Source organism: Leiobunum rupestre, chromosome 2 (genome assembly GCF_980474605.1).
Source record: "Leiobunum rupestre chromosome 2, qqLeiRupe1.1.hap1, whole genome shotgun sequence".
NCBI classification, from domain to species: Eukaryota; Metazoa; Arthropoda; class Arachnida; order Opiliones; family Sclerosomatidae; genus Leiobunum; species Leiobunum rupestre.
Genome location: NC_143385.1, coordinates 43988500 through 44013774, shown reverse-complemented (window position 1 = coordinate 44013774; position 25275 = coordinate 43988500). Strand labels below are relative to the sequence as shown.

The 25275-nt window shown below is 39.2% G+C and overlaps 2 protein-coding genes across 2 annotated transcripts in view; one reads left to right on the top strand and one right to left on the bottom strand.

Annotated features, from left to right (window-relative positions):
- The window catches only part of ssh (Protein phosphatase Slingshot), a 34223-nt gene extending 15495 nt beyond the window's left edge, over window positions 1-18728 (top strand). The window contains exons 7-15 of the mRNA XM_090165638.1: window positions 4360-4494; window positions 4847-4906; window positions 5571-5664; window positions 5843-6018; window positions 6256-6402; window positions 6478-6678; window positions 6764-7152; window positions 15268-16387; window positions 16968-18728. Coding sequence (XP_090021764.1) covers window positions 4360-4494; window positions 4847-4906; window positions 5571-5664; window positions 5843-6018; window positions 6256-6402; window positions 6478-6678; window positions 6764-7152; window positions 15268-16387; window positions 16968-18450 — 3805 coding nt within the window. The 3' untranslated portion in view covers window positions 18451-18728. The remainder of the gene's footprint in view (window positions 1-4359; window positions 4495-4846; window positions 4907-5570; window positions 5665-5842; window positions 6019-6255; window positions 6403-6477; window positions 6679-6763; window positions 7153-15267; window positions 16388-16967) is intronic.
- A 965-nt stretch (window positions 18729-19693) lies between these two features.
- Window positions 19694-25275, bottom strand: part of LOC149957583 (midnolin-A-like) — a 41561-nt gene continuing 35979 nt past the window's right edge. The window contains exons 5-7 of the mRNA XM_090165637.1: window positions 23522-23609; window positions 22780-22995; window positions 19694-22212 (exon numbers count right to left, since the gene is read on the bottom strand). Of these exons, the coding sequence (XP_090021763.1) occupies window positions 21971-22212; window positions 22780-22995; window positions 23522-23609 (546 nt within the window). The 3' untranslated portion in view covers window positions 19694-21970. The remainder of the gene's footprint in view (window positions 22213-22779; window positions 22996-23521; window positions 23610-25275) is intronic.

The following is a 25275-nucleotide window of genomic DNA, read 5'->3' as shown; positions in this document are numbered from 1 at the left end:
AAGAACGGATGCGCATGCCTTTCCCTCTGTAAAAAAGTGCAGAACCATATTTGCCGAATTTGTTTTGTATAAATGCGCGTCTCGCGGTTTTTATGCAAAATCCATGCATTCTTTAGTCGCGAAAATGGCCGAGGAAAGAGAAGTTTCCGTGCTTACCCACAAATCGGATCCTTTATACAAAAAAAATGTAATAAAACAAAGATAAATATTCTGTGTGAGGTCTTGATTTTTCTTAATCCAAGGTGAGGCTAACGGCAGAGATTTACCGCGTCCAAGGCCTAATGTTTCAACTTCCATAATTAAAAATATTCAAGTGGCAAATAATTTTATTCCAAAACATTGTTAAATCGAAAATATCAATGTTCAACTCTCGGAAACTAACTCAGTTCTTTTTAAATCGAAAAACTCGCGAATGAGAGCGAAATTGCGCCACATTTCTACACTAAGGAGAACAAGGTTTTCGCGCTGTGTAAAATCATCCTACGAGTAGGAAAACCAACTTTCGACTTGTAGAAGAAAACATAGTTCCGAACCAAGCGCCCCCCTGCATGGCCACTTGCGTTGCCCTTTAAGTGGCGTTCATGGACGAAAGGAGGCTTAGATTTAAATGAAGTTTGAAAAAAAATTTAAAGTTTCGTTCGAAAGACTAAAGCATGTTCACGGCTCGTTCGAAAAACTAAAGAACTTTTAAATTCCATTCTAAAAATGAAAGGATTCTCGATTCTTTTTCAAAAAACTAAAATTGGTTAAAGTTTCCTTCCTGGTAAACGTTCTTAAGTTGGGATTTTTCTCATTTATATTCTTAGATTCTTTCTCTGTGGTCCGTATAATTTATTTTGAAGGACATAAAATTATCGATAGGGAGTTCATTTCCAGGAATACATTTTATGGCCATTGATTATTAGTTCGTAGTAGTACTACTTAAGCAATACTCCTTGTTTATTCTAACTAGTGGTTTATTGTAATTTTATAGTTTAAATATAACGTTTGCATTTCCAAAAACGTATTAAATAACGTTGCCCAATAAGTTTTAGAAGGTGTTTATTGCTGTTATAACTTAAATTGGAGGATTGCCTTAAGCTATGAAAATGAGTGGATTGTATTTATTCTTGATTACGTAACATCAAATAAAACTTTGCCATAAATGTAGCTGCGTTATTTTTCGCACCGTTTCTATTCCAACTTTATACATAATAAATGAGGTGTCTTTAGTTTTTTGATGATACAGATTTCACGAAGGTGTTTCGCGTCTTCCCACGCGCCGCGGGTTTGTGTCTCGTGCGGGCCGAACCCGACTAGCGTTCTCCCCTGCGCCGCGTTGAATCTCGAGTGGGTATCTTCAATTTTACCCCAACGCCGTTGGTTCCCGAATTGGTAATATTTCGAGACGCGAATCCTTTGTGGTTATATTTCGCGTCGCCAACGGACTTTCTTTGAGGATATGCTAAAACGAAGGATGGACGCGTGTAACCTCGCTCTTGTATCTCGATTTGTTTCAGTTACATTTCAGACCTTCATTTTTCAAAGCCTTGTCGGCTACTTTATAGTAAGCGCCTTCGAAATATTGTAAGTAGGCGAAAATTCCCGGGTTTTTTTTTCTGTTTAACTGGCCCAGTATTTTTGAGTTTATCGCCTTCCGTTTGAACGTTCTGGGAATTGTTTTAGCCGTCTTCCGGTGTACGATATCTAGCCGATATGCCGTCAGTTGTACTCTCTTGCCCTTTGTGAAATAGTGTGGTACATAAAGTCGGATGCTTTCTACTTCCATCATGAAGTGTTTTTCTTGTTTTTGGTATGTTGGAAATAGCATTATTTTCGTTAATAAGTATTATGAATGCTTTATTTTATTTACGTAATTTAACCTACTTAACTAAACTCGTTCTTGCTCCACCCGACCTAATAATATTTTACAACATTGAAAAGTCCTTTTTGCAACCGAGCTTTTTTAAGTTAATTCTTGCACTTTCGAAACATTGGTTACTTTGCAATCGTCTTTAATAGGTTTCCAAAGGCGCTTAAAATCCTTAAAGTCATTGCGTTACTGCCGATTCATAACGGTGGTCAACTCTGCAGACGAAGGTCGGCGAACCACCCAAGCCCGACTTGGGGTTTTAAACTCCTTTGGAAATGAACTATTTCGGGCTCCCACAAAAAAAATTATTAGTTCTAATACGAACTTAAAGCAAGTGGTGACTCTATCATTGCCACATGTATTATGAAAAGGCCCTGTTATTAGATATGGCCATGAATCCTTCCAATTCTTCGAAAAACGTGGCTTTACTGGAGATTGTGGTGCCATCTATTTATGTCATAGGAAGCTAAAATTTAAAATAGCCAATTAATAATAACGTTGCAGAGTATTATAGTTAGACAACTTATGCTCTATTTATTGGGCTTTAATCTAAATTATATATCCCATTTAAATAGCCAATTAATAATAACGTTGCAGAGTATTATAGTTAGACAACTTATGCTCTATTTATTGGGCTTTAATCTAAATTATATATCCCATTTAAAAATATTGTTTATAATTTGTTATTGATCAATTTACAAACGATCCAATCAACGCAAGGGGTACTTTTAAGTACCGCCTTTTTTATTTCGACACTAGCGAAAAAAGAGCTATTTTATGTCCAGCCGCCACTTGCTTTAAAGCTCAGATTATTCAACAGTGAGAACAAAAACTTGAAACTGGGCTCTTGCCCAAAGTTCGCTTTTGTGCCAGCCCGAAATATTTCCCCAAAACTATCAAAGTTCGTTTTTGTTAAACTTAGCAATGGGGAGCTAGCCCCACAAACTCCTCCTCGGCTACATGCCGATAAATCATTTTCGCTCCGCAGCCTCCTTAAAACACTTTACTACGCCTCTGCGAGAATGTCAGTATTGAAAGCAGGTCCATGAAGAAAATTAACATGAAAACAGTAGGAAGTGTCATAGATGTTGATAATATTTTACTCATGCCTGAATTTAAGTCCATTTTAACTCACACCGACTTAAATTTTTGCTGAAGACTAATATTTAATTTTTTAGAGAATTAGAAAGGTTATAGTTTTACCTTTTTTCAGGGTGACCACACCTCGTATATTTTAACCTTTATTTCCAATCAGGGACGTACCTTTTTTTTTTCAAAGCAGTTCAGTTAAACAACTACTAGTATGCGTCAGGATGAAATGTATCTATTTTTTACTACAGCGGGATACACGACGAGAAAATAGTAAGCGGGTTAGATGGGATTTTTAAATTGATGTAGCATCGTTCAATCTTTTTTCTTCTTCGTGTATCTTGTTTTATATATAAAGAGAGTACGCAAATGCTTCACTCAGTATAACTAGACGCTGAACCGTTTTCGCCATTGAATTGGGAATTGTACCGCTAGAATGACATAGGCGCGTTCGGTAGTCGTGGTTTTGCGAAATATAATATATAATAATTTTAATAAAACATTTAAATTGAAATCTACTGTAACAATCCAAACTTTGTTTTTTACTTGGCAAATTTCACTTACCTCCCCCGAACGTACTCTCTTCGGTATGCCCCTGTTTCCAATGTGTTCCTATAACTTCCTATATTTTCTGGGCTTCACCTGTAGCTTTTATCGTTCATTTGATGGTGGGTTTTCCGAAAATGTAACTCACTTGATGAAATACCATCGTTAAGTTTATTTAATATTAAAATTAAATTTACGTGCAGGGCCCCACTGGGGCTTTTATTTTAAACGATAAGTCATGGACTTTGGTTCTGTCTGAATTTTTCCCACTGCATCTTTTAGATTATATGGTCCCCACTATCCTACCAAGATGACTCTTGTAATATCCTTGAAAGCACCTGCGTACAAAATTCAGTAGTAGAATCAAATAATTCTATAGGAGAGTTTTTCGGATTTGATCACTGAATCAATAGCATCTACATTTTGTATCCAAGCCTAAACTCTATGTTGGGGATAGCGGCCAATGAGAAATAACATGTAGTCAATGACTTCATCACCACACAAAAATTCAAATTGTTTTGGCGTTCTACTAATTATTTCTAATTAACTACGAAGCGGAAAGCAACGAAACTTTATAAAAATTAAGGCGGTAACGAATAATTTGCAAATTACACTTTAAGTACTTACAACCAATTTTGTATTAATTTTAATGAAAATTATCCTATATGTTCCTCTATTTTGGCTAAAATCTCCTATAAAATAGGCTAGATTTACTATTTTTTCTGCAAGATTTTTTTGAATTTTCTGTGGTCACCGTCTTTTACACACAATTCTGTTAAAAGTTTATTGGCTTAATGTTTCTTGATACTTATTGATATACTTTCTTGTACTTGCTACCTCCTTTAATTTCTCATTTATACATTACTTTTTAGGTCTGCTCTCCAAACATTACACAGATGCAGTGCAAAAGCCAGAGAGTACAACTATTTCACCACGGGCGGATCCCATCAGTGGGTTGACTATTATGAGAAATGCATTGAATCTGATAGATCTTGCCTCAATGAATGGTAATGTATAATTTTGAATAAGTTAATCAGTGACATCGCCATGGTTTCAACTTTGGGGGCGCTAAAGCCTTAAGCCCATTCATGAGTTCATCCAAAAACGAAACAATTTTCCATGAAACTGAGATATAATGAAACGTGTTTTAATTTTTTATAAGTCGGTGAATTGTTATATTACACCATGCATAGTAAAATTGTTATTTTATCTTTTGCATTTCTTTCAATTTCCTAAAAAGACTATACAAGGGGCTTTTCTAGTTACCCAAGCCCCCCCCCCCCCCCCTAAAACGACCTAGCGACCCCACCAAAGTCAATATAGAATTGTTTCATCATGGTGGTATATTTCCATTTATAGGCATGCTATGGATGATTTGGTCTCTAAAAGACCCCCATCGCCTGATTCAATTCGCACGAAGTAAGTTATAAGTTATTTTGAGTTTTTAAAACCACACGGGTTTCTATAAAATATGGGACGTAACGTATTTTTCTACGTCACTAGCTATAGCTATGAAGATAGCATGCGCTAGAGTTGATTACGGTTTTGGAATTTGAAGTCCACATTCGAAAGGGGCGTGCCAATAAAGTCCTAAAAAGCTTAAGCTCGTGACGCAGATAAAAACATTTTGTACTTCTAATGTTTTATTTTATGGATACCTATAATGAAAGTCATTCACCAGGAATTTATAAAAATAAAATGAGTGATTAGGAGTGTTAAAATATTAAAGAGCATTGAAGTTTTTCTTCCTATCTGTTTTTAATAGACATTCCTACTAAATCTTTTGTCGAGCCCACTAGTACCTCTTAATATTGTGAGCACTTATAGTTGTTTAATTTACTATTAACTGCCATTTTTATGTTGGATCAATGTATTTCACATTTCTGCCACTATGTTTAACAGAAGCTAGATGTGATTGGCGCTAGTTACGGTACAAACAAGTCGTAGCAGACAATATTTCGATTTATTTCATACTCCCTTTAAGCATGCACTTCCCCATTTCAAAAAATGCAGTGATGATTTGAAATAGTTACGCTTCTGTGAGCATTGGGAATTCATTTTCTATTTATTTTTATTATTGTAGACCTACTGAAAGGGAAGCCACTGAAAATTTGATTAGAGTCAAATTAAAAGAAGTTATGATGTCCGTTGATCTAGATGAGGTTACAAGCAAATGTGTAAGTAGAGAAATACACCCTGCCTTTGCGACCTCTGTATGACCCTGTTTTTATGGCTATTTTTTGTAAATTTGTTTAATTTTTTACCATATTAATAACTTTATGATGAAGATGGCAGTGCCAATTCAACTTTAACTTTTCTTCTTTATCATACTGATGTATTTTGATTCTATTTCAGATACGTTCCAGTTTAGAAGAACAATTGGACATGAATCTTGATGAATATAAATCTTTCATTGATCAAGAAATGTTAATGATTTTAGGACAAATGGACGCTCCCACAGAAATTTTTGAGTACCTTTACCTAGGTTCAGAGTGGAATGCGTCTAACCTGGAAGAGCTAAAAGCAAAAGGGTTAGTTGTTTTCATTTTTCTCGGAAATCTTCAGCAGCTGCTAAAGTATCATCCTTGAAGGATATTTTTTTTTAAATACTATTCAGTTGGATAACTTTGGGGCATTAAAACTATTTAGAGAAATGTTTTTGGTAACATTTATTTACGACATATGCTGGTTTAATAAGCAGGGCTTATAGTTCAAACTGCCATAAAATGAGCAACACAACTAAGTTTTTAAAAAAAATTATATTTTAGTGTTGATCATATACTGAATGTGACCAGAGAAATTGACAACTTTTTTCCTGGAATGTTTGACTACCTCAATGTCAGAGTCTATGATGATGAATCCACCGAAATGTTGAAATATTGGGATAAAACCTTTAAATATATCAGAAAAGTCAAGTATGTTATTTATCTTTTAGTTTCTTTTATATTTAAGTCCACAGTTGAGTGTGTTCTTTTGTTTTGGTATTTTAGAAGTGAAGGATCGAAAGTTTTAGTTCATTGCAAAATGGGCATAAGTCGATCTGCCTCAGTTGTCATTGCCTACGTCATGAAAGCCTATGACTGGAATTTTGAACAAGCCCTAGATTTTGTCAGAAATAAACGAAGCTGTATCAAACCTAACCAAGGATTTGTAAAACAACTAGAAATTTATCAAGGCATTTTGGATGCTAGGTAAAGTTTATTTTTTGTTGCTGCAAACTGTTTTCTATCCATAGATTGTGGTTTTGATTGTATAGTGTTGGTTTGTATTGTTTAGCAAACAACGGCATAACAGTCTCTGGCGTTCTAAGTCTGAGACAAACTTGAAAGTTATTGGGATACCTAGACACCTAAAGAAAAAGGAATTCATTGGCAATAGATTTCATTCTAATAGTGAGGAAGGGAGTGCATCTGAAAATATTTCAAATTTGGCTGAGCATCTAAATGTTCCTGGAAGTATTTCCCGACCAAAGTCTTGGTCTCCTGATAATTCATTTGTGGAGACGCTTTATTCAAGTACTCCTTTAATGCTGGATATGCCTTGTTATCTTGGAAGACAGCAGTCAAGCATGGATCCATCTTACTACCTAAATTTAGAAGCTGGACAGAGCATTTGTTCACTACAAAGCCTAAAAGATGATAAAGAGCCAAATCAAGTATTAGCAGGTTTGTTTCTTTGTGAATTTAAGACGTTTGTTCCTTTGACTGGAATTTGTGTTAGTCACATTACATCAGCAGTGCTAGGGATTAAAGTCCGGAGAGTCAATTTTAGTCAGGTTTCCCGAAAGCTAGCAAAACATTTTTTCCTTCCAATATTAAATAATAATCTTTAATTAGCACAAATTTACTTACCATTTTAAAATGTAACAAAATTTAGAGTACTGCTAAGCTGCAGCTCAGATGATTTGTGGTTATCGTTTAAGAAGCAATGAAAATCTCGTTTTGGTTTTATAACCATTTTTATGGGCCTACTGAGGCAAAATTGGATAATTCGCTATAAAAAGCAAGCCCACAGTAAGCGGTGTGCAAGTCACCATTAACTCAAATTATAAAGGCAAATGACCATTTGGTAGAAAACTGGGCAAAAGTTAACTACAGCAACCTCATCTTGTTTTATATTTTTTTTAGGCGGATACGATAGAGTTTGTCACGTAGATTATTATTATTATTATTATTGAGTGGGGTGGCAAGCCAAACACTTTGACCTAAGGTCCATTGTGCATCCCCAAACTGGGTGACTTAAACAAGTCCTGTTGCTGACACAAAGCTTAAAATCTGCCTGGCCGTGATGTTAGAGACGTCATACGTCTCCAACCGATGCATACCCAAATGCTCAAACCTCTGGGCTGCATAGTAATCGCAGCTACAGAGTACATGTGAGGCAGTTTCCTCCTCAGCTAGACAAGCTCTGCAAATCGGGTCATCACTGACCCCAATGAGAGTTAAATGTCTATTCAGATAGCGTGGGTATTTTTTTTGGCGCAAATGATTATTTAATTTTTTATTATAATTTAAAAATTTTAACTCTTTGTTATTTTCACGTTTTTTGTTAATATTTTGTCGTGTGATAGACCTTATCACGTATATAGCGTGGATATTTTTTATTTTGTCCGCAAATGATTATTTATTTTTTATTTTAATTTAAAAAATTTCACATTTTGTTATTTTCACGTTTTTTGTTGTTATTATTTTGTTGTGTGATAGACCTTGTCACATAGATAGCGTGGGTTTTTTTATTTTGTCCGCAAATGGTTATTTTATTTATTAATTTAATTTAATAAATTTAACTTCTTTGTGTATTTTAAAGTTTTGTTTTGGTTATTATTTTTGTTGTGTGTTCGCCGACACCAGGCTGTTTTAAAAAATTGCTAAAGAACAGTTTTTTGTGATAGTATAAGTATTGGCGCCTTCTATAACGCAACCTAGAGGACAGTACCTAGGCATACCCTTCAAAGTATTGTCGGGCGTGTGAAAAATTTGACCGTATATAGCACGGCCAAGGGCAAAGTGGGGTACGCGACTGGAATAATTATAGTAATTGTTGGATTAAACTGAACTCAAATATTTAAAAAAGAAGCCTTTAATATGCCGAAAAATGAACAAAAGTTTCTTTAAATAATCAAGAAATTATTCGTAGCGAAAAACACGGCTACCGAAACTGGAAGTGTCGGCGAACACACGACGAAAATAATAACAAAAATCGTGAAAAGGCCCAAATAAGGGAAAATAATAAAACTAAATGAAAAAATAAAATAAGGCAGCATAGCTAGATAATTCCCAAAATTTAGAAAACTTGTAATTTATGTAACCGGAATACCACGTGGTAAGTATTTTTTTTACAAACTACCGGAATACCACGTGGAAATTATTAGGGCTGAAAAACACGTGGTGTCGGCGAACACACGACGAAAATAATAACAAAACAACTGAAAAAACCAACAAAATTTTCCAAAATTTTAAATTAAAATAAAAAATTAAATTGTAAGTGTATGGGGATTGTAGGGTCAAAAACGATATACCTCTTAATTAAGTTCCAAGGAAATAACTCTTTTATTCGGTTATAAATTACACACAAAGTATTAATAACTAAACTTGTTGTTGACCGTTCAGTCTCCAGGTCCAGAGTCAGCCTCCCAGATCCAAAGCGTCTCCTTTTATGGCGCATTCTTCCCGCCAAAACCAGGCGTGTGGCGCCATCTGGGAAAAAGGGTTTTCCATTTAGAGTGCCAAGGTCCACCCCATTACATCATCCCGCCCCCCAAAAAAAAATGGAAAACCCAGAAAACCCCCCCACAAAAATCAAAAGACATCACCACAAGGCGTCGCGGAACTCCTCAAACGGAGGGGCCCCAACTGCACGGGGAGAAAACGAAAAATTCTCGATGCCCAGGTCCCCCCCCAACCCCGGATAGCGCTGGAGGAAGGCCACCACCTCCGGCCGGGATCGTAGTTTGACCCGATGAGGCTCGGGAGAATAATAGTAGACATCACCCACCCGACCAGTTTTCCGGCACACTACCAGACGATTCCAACCGAAACCACCGCCCTGTCCGCATCCCCGGGGCCCGCAACCCTGTCCACCAAGTCGATCAAAGGCACCACCGGCACCTCCGCGACCCCCTGAACCCTTGCCATGGGAGTAACCTCTTCCGGAGTAGTGAAATCAGGTACCAGATCCACGAGGACACCCACAGGTACCTCAACCCTCCCTGGTTCCGGCTCGGGCTGAGATGGGAACGACGGATCCGGGACCTCCTCGAGCTGCATCGCAGAATCCTGGGACTCGGAAGAAAGATACAACTTAAGCTGATTAATATGCCAAGTCCCGGCCATCTCGCCAGTAACCATATCCATAAGGACGTAAGAAACCGGAGTCAAACGTTCCACCACGCGGTATGGCCCCAGCCAACGAGGAAGGAATTTTTTGGTTAAACGCTCAGCGGCCCGAGACCTGCGATGATTGACCCGCCATACCAACATACCGACTTCCAAGGTTCCCTCCTGATAATTGTCGTCATAATATGATTTTTGGCGGTCACTGGCTAGCGAATTCATCTCCTGAGCTCGATCCAAAGACATCTGAAGTTCCCGCAAAGGCCCCCGCTCGTACGCGACCACCTCCACCTCAGAAAAATCAGTAACCAAAGGATCCTGCCCACTATCCCAAGGTAACCAAGGCTCATACCCATGATGGAGATAAAATGGCGAAAAGCCCGTAGATTGGTGGACCGCACTGTTGATGGCCAACTGATTTAATGGTAAATCTGTGTCCCATGCCGTATGGCAATTCCCCACGTACATGCTAATCATCTCCCCCAGGACCCTGTTGACCCGCTCCGTCAGGTTAGACTGAGGGTGGTAAGGAGTAGTAAACTTATATTGAATATGTAAAAGGCGACACACATTGGCCCACAACCCGGAAACAAACTGTGGACCATTGTCGGATAACAAAGCTCGCATGACACCATGGCGTGAGACATACTGAACCAGGACTTTGCTGACAGTAATCGAGGTGATGTTGCGGACCGGAAAAACCTCCACGTACTTCGTAAAGTAGTCCACAATAACCACCATGAAACGATTCTGACTCTTTGTCGCCGGGAGAGGCCCCATCATATCAATTCCCACCAGGTCCCCAGGATACAGCTTCGTGAAAGACAGCATCAGACCCGTCCTTTTAACATTAAGGGGCTTGTACCTCTGACAAACATCACAGGCCTTCACGTAGTCAAGAACCACGCTATACAACCGGGGGTGATAAAAGCGAGCCAATAGGCGAGTGTATGTTGCCGTGCGACCCCGATGCCCAGACAAAGGATGATCATGAAAAGCCCGCAAAACCAAAGAATGTAAAGCACCCGGTAGGACCACCTTAGCCGGTTTACCACCAACGGCCTTCCGGAATAACCCCCCATCCCGAACTTCGTACAACCCCACCTCCGGGCTTTCCCCCGACAACACCTTTTGTTTAACCTTCACCCAGAGAGGATCGGCCTCCTGCGCTAACACTATGTCGGACAAAGGAACTACCTCCACCGGAACCGCCAACCCCACTCCTGCACATGCCAAGGAATGCACCCCACTCCGAGAACTGGGTACCGGGACCGCAGAGGCCAACACAAGCCCTGATGATCTGAGATGACCCCGAAATCCCGGCCCTCAAGATAGTGACGGAACTTCTCCACCGCGTACACCACAGCTAAACTTTCCTGCTCAGGGGTACTGTAATTTAACTCGGCGCCCCGAAGTAATCGACTGACATACGCCAAAGGAACCTCCTCCCCCTCCTGCACCTGAGACAGCATACCCCCAATCCCAATCCCACTAGCATCGGTGGTCACGAAGAATTTACCCGCAGGATCCGGGACGCGAAGCATAGTAGCGCTGGAGATCTGATCCTTCAACCCCTGGAAAGATGCCTCCTGCTCGGGCCCCCACCGCCAACGTTGAGATTTCCGTTTTAATTTATTCAAGGGAGCGACCAAGGTAGCGAAATGAGGTATGAATCGTGAGTGCCAGCCACACATCCCCAGGAACCGAGAGACCTGCCGTACGCTCCGAGGACGAGGAAACGCAGCCACCGCCCGTACCTTACCAGGATCTAGTTGTACCCCGTCCTCACTAATAATGAACCCAAATAATTCCGATTTCGGTAGGGCAAAGCTACACTTATCCAGCCGCAGGGTTAACCCCGCACTCCGTAACTGGGAAAACACGTACCGTAACGCAGCCAAGTGTTCTTCCCAGGTCTGGGAGGCAATTACAATGTCGTCCAAATACACCGAGATCCCAAAACGCCTCGCGTACCGCAGAACCCGGTTCATAAGGCGCTGGAACGTGGCAGGGGCCCCAGTTAACCCAAAGGGCATGACCAGAAATTCAAACTTCCCCTCCCGAGTGACAAAGGCGGTCTTATCAATATCCTCAGGGGCCATCTCGACTTGCCAAAACCCTGACTTCAGGTCTAACCGAGTAATGAATTTGGGCTTACCCACACGATCTAAAACCTCATCGATACGAGGAATGGGAAAAGGATCCCCAATGGTCACCTTATTAACCGCCGTGAAATCAATACAGGGCCTAATCTCCCCATTCTTCTTGCCTTTTAATAAAACCGGGGAAGCCCAGGGACTCCTCGAAGGACGAATGACCCCCCGTTGAAGCATCTCCGCTACCTCCTTATCAATCAAGTCATTCTCATGTGGGCTACGGGGAAAAGGCTGTCTCTGGGACGGAACCGTCCCCGGCTGGAGCCGGATACGGTGGCGAAGGATAGTAGTACGACCCGCCTCTTTTGAGAAAAGGGAAGAGAACTCCCGACACAGGTTCTCCTATCCCCCCGCTGTCCCTCAGCTAATTGGCCGACCACCAACTCCCCCAAGTCCCCTATTACCGACTCATCGGGACCTGACCCCAGAACGCCCAACCCGGTCTCAAGAAAACACAAGGGGAGTGTACCATTCTTGCAATTAAATAGATTCCGTACATAATCTACCCTCGCCCCCATCATATCCACAAAGTCCAACCCAAGAACCAGGTTAAACCCTAAGCCCTCTACCACCCAAAAGGTAACAGGAACAGCCCCAATGTCATCCGAAAATTCGACATCGAGAACCACGTATCCCAGACAAGAAACACTGGGACCCACCGCCGGGGAAAGAAGACGCTCCACCCTATGGACTAAGGCCTCCAACCCCAACCTGGCCACAAACCCCGCCGACATTACACAAATTTCCGCCCCAGGGTCTAAAAACGCCACACAGGCAACATTAGAAACCCGGACCGCAATCCCTTGAAGACGCCCCCCACAATTAACAGAGTTCAATGTACTATTACTAGAGCCAGTGCCATTAGGTGAAAACCCCCCCGACCCAACCCAAGGCTTCACCAAGAGTTTCCCGACTCTGCCTGTGGAGGACCGACGGACTCGTCACGAACCCGGGGACGGCGACCCATATCCGCCCGAGAGGGACAATCCCTAACAAAATGACCCGGCTCCCCGCAAAGGAAACAAGTAGGAGGATGTCGGACAACAGGTGCTCCCACCTGACCACCCCGAGACGGACCCCTTTGCCCAGGATACAACCCACCAGACCCCGAGTTCCCTGGCGGTCTATAAACATCCCCAAACCCATGGGCCGAATGAAATCGTGAGGGATCATTGAATGATTTCACCCCCACCGAGGTTTCCAACCCCAAATTCCGCACTACTGCATCGAACTCCTTGATCGACCTACAGGGCGCCCGGGAAAAACATACACGTACCCTATGATCGATTCTAGACAAAAGGAGACTCAGGAGCTCAGCCTCCGGTAAAGGACTCCCCAAGAGGGAATTTAAGGTGACCACCCGACGACGAAAAGCCGGAATGCTTTCCCCCGCCAACTGCACAACCCCCCACAGGTCTGCCCGCAAGACGCTTTCCCTGTCCGGGGAGAGAAACCGATCCCGGAATTCCCGCCTGAACATATCCCAAGACAAAAACCCAGCGAGCTGTGTCCTGAGATCACGAAACCATAACCCAGCCTCATCCCGCAAAACTTGCGGCAGAAGGTGTACAGCCGCCTGATGACCAATCCCGTGGAACATAATATAAGTTTCCAAGTCGCCCAGAAAAACCCGAGGGTCCTCCAAAGGAATCCCCGAAAAAGAAGGCAAAGGTAAGGAGACCCCCGTTCCATGAAAGGGACCAGATGCCGCCCCCCCAGCGGCCACCAAGGGTACTGGACCGAGGTTAGGCGGTCCCATAGGAAAAAATGGATTGCCGGTAGGACAACGAGACCCAGAAGGCACCGGTGACGAAGGCAGGAATGGGTTGGCGGAACTAGGCCTTGACTGGGACGCCCCACCGGACAACCCCTTCTCAGGATCGGCTACCACCCGGCAAAGACCAGCTACTGAACCATTACCACCCGAATTCCCCTGAACCGCGGACCCAAGCCGCTCAGCCCCAACATTGTCCGCAACCCCTCCCACCGACAAAGTGTCCGAGGACGCAGCCACATCTGCTGGTCGCCCATCCCGGATAGGCGTAGGACGAGGTGGATCGTTGATCCCCCCAGGGCCAGGTAAAGGCCCCAAAGTCAACGGACGCCCGGCAACTAAATCCAATAAATCTCTATCCCTTTCCCGCAAACCAGGGTTAAGGCCCAGACGCTGGCGATGAAGTTCGGAATCGAGTGCCGCCCGCCGCATAGCTTGATACTCAGAATCCCCATCAGAACTAGACGCCCCCGGAACCCATGACCGATCGCTAGACGTACGGTGAGCCCTACGTCTCCGTCTCCTTTCCCTATATGCGTCCCGCTCAGGTACCCGACATTCCCCGCCTCGCGATAACGGAGGAACCTCAGGATAAACCGGTAAGGAATCCGCCCAACGACTGCCCCAACAGAAACCAAGGACAACCGCCAGAGCCCCAAAAATAGCCACAAGCCAGAAGTACATGACCAAAAGAAAAACGTTGAATAATATTAATAAAAAATTCCCCCACCGTAAAAACTTAACAGATTAATCTAACTTTAAACGTAAAACAAAACCCAATAAAACCCTAACACAATTATGGTCAACAAAAATTAAATACAACGGCAAAAAAAAAACCCCCCTACTTACCACCATACAAACAAAAATATCTCGGCGGTGCCTCCAAGAATGTAAGTGTATGGGGATTGTAGGGTCAAAAACGATATACCTCTTAATTAAGTTCCAAGGAAATAACTCTTTTATTCCGTTATAAATTACACACAAAGTATTAATAACTAAACTTGTTGTTGACCGTTCAGTCTCCAGGTCCAGAGTCAGCCTCCCAGATCCAAAGCGTCTCCTTTTATGGCGCATTCTTCCCGCCAAAACCAGGCGTGTGGCGCCATCTGGGAAAAAGGGTTTTCCATTTAGAGTGCCAAGGTCCACCCCATTACAAAATAATCATTGCGCCAAAATAAAATACCCACGCTATCTACGTGACAAACTCTATCGTCTCCGCATTTTATAATTATAAAACAAGAAAACTGTACTGCGGCCAAACCCAATAATTGACCTTTCTCTTTTTTGCATTTCCCCCCGCCCCTTCTCCAAGGAAAGGGAAAGCTAATTCGCTTTTCGAAAATCACTCCCCTCCAAGCACACATTTCCATACACCAACTTCTTTTCATGTTTCCCCATCTGCTGTGCCTGACTACTTATGTTGCCCTTTAAGATCTGTGACATTCTTTAAAGATTACCCGGGATTTTTGATTGAATTTTCACTGATTCTAACCTAAATTTTTTGGGTGTTTTTTGCAGATTTAATTTCACAAGTACCTGGAACGTTACCTAGAGTTTCTTCAATAAAGAATCGTATAAGTGAACTTGAATCTCAAGGTGGAAATCAAGAGGCAATGCAGCAACAGTCCGGGTCATTAAAAAGCGATTTAACAACAATAAAGTCTGGAAACATGGTGGTGAATAGTAAATCTGGTTTAGTATTGAACCTCGCAACTCAGTTTGAAACTGTAACGAAACCAAGCACACCATCTCCTGATTTTTCTGAAATTGGTGAAACAGTTCCTTTGCCAAAACCTGTTCACTTTTCAATTGGAGCCCCTGGAGATGCTGTTGAACCTGTTTTATCTCAAACAAAGCCACCTGTGGCAAAACACCAAGCCATATTAGTTAAACCCAACACTTATCCTCGAGAAGCAGATTCACAGTCATCGGATTGCCAAGCACAATTATCGAAAGACGAAGTCTGGCTATACGATTCTAAGTGTACTGCCGCCACTAATGAAAATCACTTACCCTTTTCTGGTGCATTGCCTTTGGAAATTAACAATTCTGACAGTGGGGGTAATTCTAATGAATTATGTGAAACAGTGAAACTCCCATTACTTAGTACTAATAAAAGTGCTTTAGACAATGCGAGTTCCTCATCTAAAATACCTAGTCAATTTAATTTGAGGGAAGGTTTTTCAAGACAAAGTTCAAGCAGTTCCTGCATTAGCACTCCCAAGAGTGTTGAGTTACCATTCTCGTGGTCAAGACAAAGTTCCTCTTCCTCTCCTTCAGCAGTATCGAGTCCTCCTATCGCTCTTCGTTGGCCAAAAGTTGGTGCTCCACAGGGTCAACCTATTTCGCATAATATAAAGAGACAAGTGGAGAAACAAAGAACATTGTCATCTGATAAAAGTAGCTCTCCAGAGAATGAAGCACATACAGATATCAAAGCAATACAACAACGCTTAATGCATTTAGATAAAACGCACAGTACTGTAAACGACTTTTTCACAAGTGGCAAAGATATAGTTTACGATAGGGAAGAAATTCCTTGGACTCCTGGAACAGTCAGAAGAACAAAACAAAAACTTGAAAACAACACTCTTAAAAGAACTGCATCATTTGACAGTAGTTTTCCATCACAATCCAGGTATGCATTAAATGGGACATAATAGCGTATGTGGAGGTTCTCAATTGGTTGCTTCTATAGACCATAAATTCTAGCTTAGCAGATGCAGTGGCTAATTTTATGCCACTCATGCCACTCATTCCTTCACAATTAAAAACCTGTGAAAACTTTGGTTTGCATTGCTTAATATGGTTAATGGCCTAGCTGAAATTTATGGTACATTTAATTGATTCAAACCAGAAGGGAAACCGTAATGAAGCTTAAAGTTTGCTATAACAATATTATTGAAAAAATACTTTTATTTTGCCATGATTAATCTTTGATAAAGGTTATCAAATTTGGTAGTTTTAAACAATATGGAAATTTGGGTTTCGTATATCATTATTTTTTTTTTTCAAAAATTAGCTTATGGTGTCAGCTCACACCCTTAGACACCAAAATATACCAGTACTTCCTATTGGAACAAAATATTGTTCACGTGTTTGTATTTTGGTACTGCTTTAAATCCAAATCTTTGGGGGTATTTACATACTTAACACTTCATTATTATTCAACTTTGGCTTCTATTAAAACACCATTTAAACCTTTTCCTTATCAACAGGTCTACTCCATCTACACCACCTGAAGCTATGCACTCTGATAAACTAGATGTAGGTTTGTCGCATATCACAAGATCTAAAAGTTTGAGAAATGAGCACCGACCTAGATCGATGGCTGGTGTGTTCCCAAGTAATTGGCATGCTACTCCCCCTGCTACAAACTGCGCTCCGATTCCACAGAGTTCGTGTAGGTTATCAACAGACCCTGGTTCAAAAGGCAGAATGCATCACAGCCGCAGCACACCGTCAGTAGTTGAAGCTGTTAACCAAGTACTGTGTGGTACTAGAGAAATTTTAAACAGTGCCATCCAATCATTGCCGTCCCAAAGTTCTCGTACAGATTTATCAAATTCATCTATATCAAAAAATGGTAAAAAACTTGATCATAACAAACCTCTATTGGATTTGTGTGCTACTGGTGCCTCTAGTAATCATCTAGTTCGGGCTCTCAAACCTGATGTTGAAGCAGCTTCAAGTTTTGTCGAAGCGTTAAACCCCCATATTTTAAGGAAGTCTCCTTCTTATAAAGAAAATGATGTCCCTGTAGTTAGTTTAGGTAAAGTTGAAGGCGAGAGCTCATTTTCATTCAACAATTATAATGGTAATAGAATTAGTCCTAATCTTTGTATAGATCCAATATTAAGTACTGGTGTAAAAAATGTGATAAGTCATACATCTAAGGACATATCTCAAATTACTGAGAGTTTAGAACCAGACAAGCAAAGTGGTGGTGTTAACTTTGATGCTGCAAACGCAGAACAAATAAAAATTATTAAGGAGTTGGGTCAAAATTTTGTAGATCAGGATAATACCTTTAATGACTCTGAGGGTGTAGTTAAAAGACTAACAAAAGAGCTTGAGGCCAAGTCAGGGTCACCAGCAGGTGGTCGTAAGGAGAAAATTATTATAATAGATAAAGATAACAAAGATTTTTCTGAAACTGTTAAAAACACCCCTTTCCCTGTTTCGAAATCCACTAGCCCTCCTTTTCATGGTGCCAAAAATAATGCATTGACATCCACAAATACTAACTTTTTACGTAAAGCTCGCACGAGATCGGATGTATCAGATAGAAACTCCTTGGTACTTGAGTCTTCCCCCAGTTCGCTTCTTAAATCAAGTAGGAGGAAGTCAAGCTTAGATATGGACCTTATTAACAAATTTTCCAATAAAACTGATGGTCATTGGCAAAATGGAAAAGTGTTAGGAGCTGAAAGTCAAAACGAACAGAATGTACCAGTGAAAAGTAAACCCCCACCTGCTGCGATAGTTGACAGACCAGCTTCTTTTATTCATTCAACTTCAACTGGAAGACCTCCACCCGGAGGTTCGAAAAGTCATACTTCTATGTTACCACCTTCACCTACAACATCAGATGCTTGCCAGCAAAAGAAATGTCGCAAACAACAGCAGGGAAAAACACACCCTCTTACCAAATTAACTACAAAACAAAGGCACCCAAATCCTCTCTACAACACTATGTGATTTATTTTTATCATTTATAGGCGCAGAAAAATGTATAAAGGATTCAGATCAGGGAATTGTGATACATTTAGCTATTTTGTTTTAAGCTTGATTGTGCTCAATGATATTTTTCCGGTTTAAATTCTCAATTATTTAATGTTTTACCGTACTTTTTCATTGAGCTCGTGTTGTATATGAAACTGTAATTTAATAATGGAAGCATAAATTTATATATAGATTATAAGTTCTACTTTGCACATGTACATGAACAAAAGCAATAAATGGAGGAAAAACTTGAATTGTCTTTTATCTATTTAATAATAGATGTTTGTGAATGCGATAGCTTTTTCTAGTGACATTTTGTTAAGCAAAATATGTAGAAAGTGTCTGCTTCTAATAACAATAATTGAAATTTATAAAAAAAAAAAAATTATAATTTTTTGCATTGTTGGGCCAACAACCTCAGCTATCTACCATATAACCAGTAAACTGTCAGTGGTGTAAGTATAAGCAGGGGCAAATTTTTCTAGCTACATAACTGTCTAACAGTGCTCGAAATGGACTGGAGCACCGTTCTATTTCGTAAAAGTTTTCCTCATATCGTTCTGGTTCATAAAGATTTTTTATTGCACAGCTCGCGTTTTTCAGAATAATTGGAAGCTTTGAAAGGAAACACGTTCCAGTTTGTGGATAAGTCCATTTCGAGCACTGCTGTCTAATGGTATCAAAATTATTTAAAATTTTAAGCACAGTTTTTTCACAATAAAATTCCCTGACTTTTCCAGGTTTTTCTTGACCATCTCCAGAGATTTTCCCTGACTTATTTTGTGCCAATATTTGAGTAAAAGTTTCCTATTTGCAATCGAAATTAAATTCCCTGAGATTTCCATGATTTTTAGACTAATTTTAAAAATTCCCTGACTTTTCCAGGTACCGTGGCAACCCTGAAAGCAGCCTTTAGTTCCTACATAAATTGGATGCTATTTTCCTGGGTATTACTTTTTGCTACCATTCTTGTTGTTTCTTGCACTTAAAAAATGCTAACCATATAAAAGTTTATAAAAAAATAAAAGCTATTTTCAAGTTAAAGGGATGATATGGTTCCTTGTAAAAACTGGATTGGCTAATCAGAAGGGTAAATCTCTCACCACAAGGTGCATATACTAATGTTGTAACTGCCCGTAATTTAATTACATCACTATATTCTACAATTAAATGGCAAAATGTACATTAATTATAAGTTAGATAAAAATCCCAATATGCGTTTACTATCATACAAGCATTTTATTCTCATTAAACAACAAAAATTAAAATACAATTTCTTTAAAATCATGTTGCATAGATTTTACATGCCTACTTAAAACAAAAATGAGAACGAGGTGTAGCCATCTACCTCCATTAAGGATTAATTTAAGCATTTTAAGTTACCTAAACACTATATAATTTAAATGGTAACTTATCCTTATTAGTTTGAAAATATTAGTTTACCACATTGAGCTCTAGATAAGTTCGATAAGCTACTGTATTTATTTACATACTATTATGCAGATATAAATAAATCATTTTTTTGCGTTAAATGTGACGATAGATATATTCCACGGAGATGGATTAGCGATTTTAAAATTTTGGGCAATACTAGTCTTAACACCAGTGACAAACTTTTAAAACAGTCCTAATATTTCTTTGGTTTCAATCTTGTTTCTTTTAAATATCTTACATTGGTTTTTGTCAATAATTGCGCACAAAAGGTACTTGAATACTGCAGACTACAGTGCTTTTTTATAATGAGAAAATTAATAAAAACCTAAAGCTGCTTTAAAAAAAGGTTGCAGACTTTTATTTTAAATTTCATTAATTTTTAAAAGAATACTCTGCCAGTAAAATACACTTAGCAATTAACGATAGCTCTTTTTATAATTCTTTAAATATGAAATAAATTTCATTTTTAAATAATTATTTCTCTGAGTGTGTACTTATTGATGTTTTAAAGTAAAGGGGATTTTCTAACATTATTTTTTACCTTTGTTTTATCCAAAGGTATTATTTACTCTGGGTGTTACACCATAGCATTACTCCCACAGGGGAAAAAACAAGCTTAACTTTAACAGTACAATAACAAGTACTCCTGTTTTATAGGCTTCGTGTGTACTATAAATTTTGAAGACAAATAATTACCACCAATTAGATGAGTGTTAAAATTAATTGCCATCCAGTGGAGGGCCCAGGCCCCCTCTAGAACTTATGGATTTACATTGAATTTTTTTACTTATTACTTTTAATCTGAACCTTCAATTATTTCTGGGTGTGCTACTGTTGCAATCATAATTTTTTGAATACAAGAGCTGAAACATGAAAATAGAGTCATTGAATTTTTTTATCTGAGCGTTTCACTAGCCCTCGAAGCTCAGTGCCAATGCCACTGCATGAAAATTCGAACATTCGTCTGCTTTTTTTCTGCAGGTTTATTTAGGAAAATATTACAACAAATCGCACTATACTTTCTACGCTCAAAGCCTATAGAAATTACTATACTCTGTAAAGTTAAATACTTCAGAGGTATGAAAAATCATTTATTCCGTAGTGTTGAGTAGCTTTTGAGACCACTGCCAATGTTATTAAGTCTTTCAGGTTACTTTATGCAGAGTATTGCTTTAACTATTTTGAAATCAAACTATCATAAACTGGGATAATTCACACTGAAAAAAAAATACTATTTCATATAATACTTAAAAATAAACTTCTCGTAAAAACTTCAACTCATATTGTCAGTGTGAAGCAAATTTGTCATTATAACTTTTAAATTTCAGATACAAGCTGAACATTTTTTTTAGCTTTACCATGGAAATATTTCGTTTTTGCTAAAATACTAAGACAGGGGAAAATATTTAATACTTATTTTTACACTTCTATTTGTATTTCTAAATAAGGAACAATAATATAATACCTGCACGAACTCTGTCATAACGTACGAGCTTCAAAAATTTCAATTTTACACAAATTAGTGCAGAAGGTAACTATTTACAATTTTAAAAATGAAATCGAAAAATAATCGCTGGTAAATGGAGTAAAAATAGTTTGGGAATTTATTTAAAAAAAAGACAATATATGGTAATAAATAAGACAATTATTTAGTTTAATTAATTATTTTGTATTATACATTTCCTCTACTATCTTACTGAAGAAATTCAAGATTCCAAATATTGCGATATTTAAAATCGTTGGTGAGTTTCATTTATGCGTTTTGGCAAATTTCATTTCGTAGACGACTTAACCACAAAAAAGGGGGAAATATGTACATCGATTAACAGCCATAATAATCCACCAGCTACTGGGTTAAGACATTTTTCAATCTTTAATTTTTATGCCTTTGTCCAGAATACTGTGTGAAACTGACAATAGCCAAGCTATGCACCATCTAACTTTTTTTTTTAAATAGTTGAATTACCTCCCAACCTCAAGGCAGTGGGGGTAGAAATTACAATACTGATTTTTCAAATCCATTTTAATATTAGCCTACTTCCACAGGCCTCGATAAACTTTTTCACACCTCCATACTCAGGTCGTCTTTAGAGGATAGTGAAATTGAGCATTCAGTTTGTTTCATTTCAACAGTAACGGGGGAAGAAATCTCGTTATTGGTTTTATTGGTATCTGGTTTACCGTAAGGGGAACCCCTAACTTCTCTTCTTGCTTTTCTTCGCTGTTTGCGCTCTTCCATCATGCTTTGAATATGTTCTATTTTCCCTCTAATCAATTCGTTTTCGTTGACAAGTGAAGTTTGATCTAAAAATAATTGAACGTTTTTACAATGATTATTTTTATTACAGAGTTGACCTGGAAAACACTGAAAATTTTATAATGGGTCTGAAAGTCGGGGAAATTTAAATTGGGTTTGAAAGTCGGGGAAATTTAAATTGGGTTTGAAAGTCAGGGAATTTTAAATTGGGTCTGAAAGTCGGGGAATTTTAAGATTTGTTTAAAAGATTTTTTTAACAGTGCAACAATTGTATGAAACTAGGGATGCACCTATATGGGTACAGCTATTCGTGACCGATATATCGACCCATATTAACAAAGTTATCTATCATAACAGTAGTGTATATGATAAAATCATTATAAAAGATGGTTCAGTGCACTGTCATACTCATACCATTTTATTCTAATTTTTCCATGAAAAATTGCAAACTATCTCTTTTCATTTTACTTGATTCAGGAATTTCTTATACCGGTATCCGCCAATATCGGCTTCGTTAAAGACGATATTGGCCGATACCGATATTAGAAAAATAGGCCGATATATCGATGCATCCCTATATGAAACTTAACATAAAGTATGATTTATAAACTTACCAGCCGAGGGGAAATTTTGATGTTGCCCCGAGCTAGTAGTATTCGTAATTTCACTGCTTAAAGATATGTTGAGATTTCCCTTCGCGCAACAACCAGGTTTACATGTTGGATTACTGTTCAGAGAAGCTCCTAAGAGATCGTTAAGTATGTGAATTATGGTACTAATGTTTTGTCGTGGACGGCCATCTCTGTCTTGCAACGATGGGCTGAGAGATCCTGCAAAGAAACCAGGGGAACTTTAAATATTTATCCTACCTGACATCAATTGTATTAATTAACTAATGGATTATTCACTGGGTAACATGTTTTTTATTTTTGTTGTAACCCGCAAACCCCTGAGGCTAGAGCACTGGATATAAAGAAGAATGTTTTATTTATATTTTAAGGACAATGATTAATGTTGAGACAATAGTCGGTAAAATAAATAGTAATGGTATACGTCTATATTAAAAGGTGGGTAAAAATGCTAACCCACCCAGAAAAATTTTAATTTATAAAAGAAACCAATAAGAAACTGCTATTTCGTTGTGTGGCGCCGTCTTCAGCAAAGTCGGAGCAGAAATATCCATCATTAAAGATTAACTAGGTAAAATATTTTTTTTTTACGTTTACCAATCACTCTTTGCGTTTTTGCGTATTGTCCCCACTGACTCACTTGTTTTCTCGAAATCTGCCTTTTTTAAGTAACGTAGCATAATCTGTTAAATATTTATGTCAAATAAGATTTTTATTATTTTCTTACCCACAAATGTTCCCGAGTAAATTCCTTTTCCATGATGATATAAGCTCTCAATAACTGCTCCATTTTTCTGCTTTGAGCAATGGCAAACCTAAAACATAAATACTCTCATTATATTTCATACATAAAAATATTGTAAAACAAAAATAGAATTATCGTGTTTAGACGTCTTAAATATTAAAGTTACGATATATTGTCATGTTTGTTAGCAAAAATGAGTTTTGCGTTTGGCTGTAAATTTGCGCCCAACGGAAAATGCATCCTGCCTGCGAATATATTTACTCCGGCTATGATACACTAATCAAAACTATTCGCACGGACCATAAATTTATTTCGCTCATGGATATTCAATTATTTGGTCCACTCTGTAAAAGTGAAAGTTTGAGACTAATAGAGTCTTCCATTTTGACTGCTCTCGAGCGCTCTAGATCGCTCTAATCAACATTTTTCTTCCATTTGCGTGCTCTGATCTGCTCCGATCCAGTTTCGCGTGTTCCATTTCCAGCTCTTGGGTGCTCCGAAATCGCTCTGCCGATTTCGACAGATCAACGGATCAAGGTCGAGATCGAAGCAAATTTTTGCGTGTTCCTTTTAAATTTTTTGACAAAATGGCAGACCAAGACGCGAAAATTCAAATTACTACAACAAAGCGCGGGAATATGTTCATGGAATGATCCAATTGCGGTTTTACTCTAGTCGATTGAGACAGATTCGGAGCGAATCTTGAGCAATCAAATGGAAAACGCTATAATATCGCGTCCTCAACGGCGACCAATGAAATGACGAGAAGATCCACTGTGTGAAGGTAGCACGCTTCTTGTCACGCAGGAGACCGGGATTCGAGTTCTGGTATCTCGAAACTACTTTAATTGTTAAAAGTATTTTCTGTATAGATAGAAATACAGATGTTTTAGGAAAAGGTTAACTGCAGAAACCAGAATTCAAACCCCGGTCTCGAGCGTGTTCCCACCAAGCCACGCACTACAGTTTTTGTATCGTTTCTATCTATCGCGTCGTTACGTGATACGCGATGATGTCATGAAAGTGGTTTGAAACGCTTTGAACTTGAAGCAGAAAGGTGATTGTTCGCACGGTGAGTTGATCCAAACATTGCGGGAGCGCTCGCGAACTTTTGTGATGGTACGTGTGAATGCGGTTAAATAAGTCCATAATATTTAGCGTAAGTGTCCTACTTATGGGAAAAACACAGACTTAAGGCTGGCTTTTACATGAGCAAAAACGCTGTGAAGGTGAGCGTCGACCCAAAATAAATTGTATTAGGTCTAAGCCTTAGCCTTGGTTTACACTAGCGGGCGTTACGGTGCGTCACTCAACTTTGGGACGTACATCAAAGAAAAATGCATTATGATGTGCGCTGGTGGAAATCTATCATTTGTACGTCCCAAAATTGACGCCAGCTAGTTGAATGGAAGGCCAAAAGAGATTTTTTGCGTTGACGCTCGTCGTCGTGGTGTTTATACCTTAGTGAAAGCAAACCTTAAAGGGGCTCCAAAGTTCGGTGGCAAAAAAAAGAAAATTGAGCATGCTTTTCATTCCCCCCAGCCCCTCACTCGGCCTTGGCAGAGGCGGGCAGAGTCAACCGTAAATTTCACACTTTACTGACTTTACACATATTTTGCCACCGAACTTTGGAGCCCCTTTAAGGCTGGTTTTCACTAGGACAGAAACGCGACGACGACGAGGGCGGACGCAAAATATTGTATTAGGCCTAACGGGGATTTTCTGCGTCGAAGCTA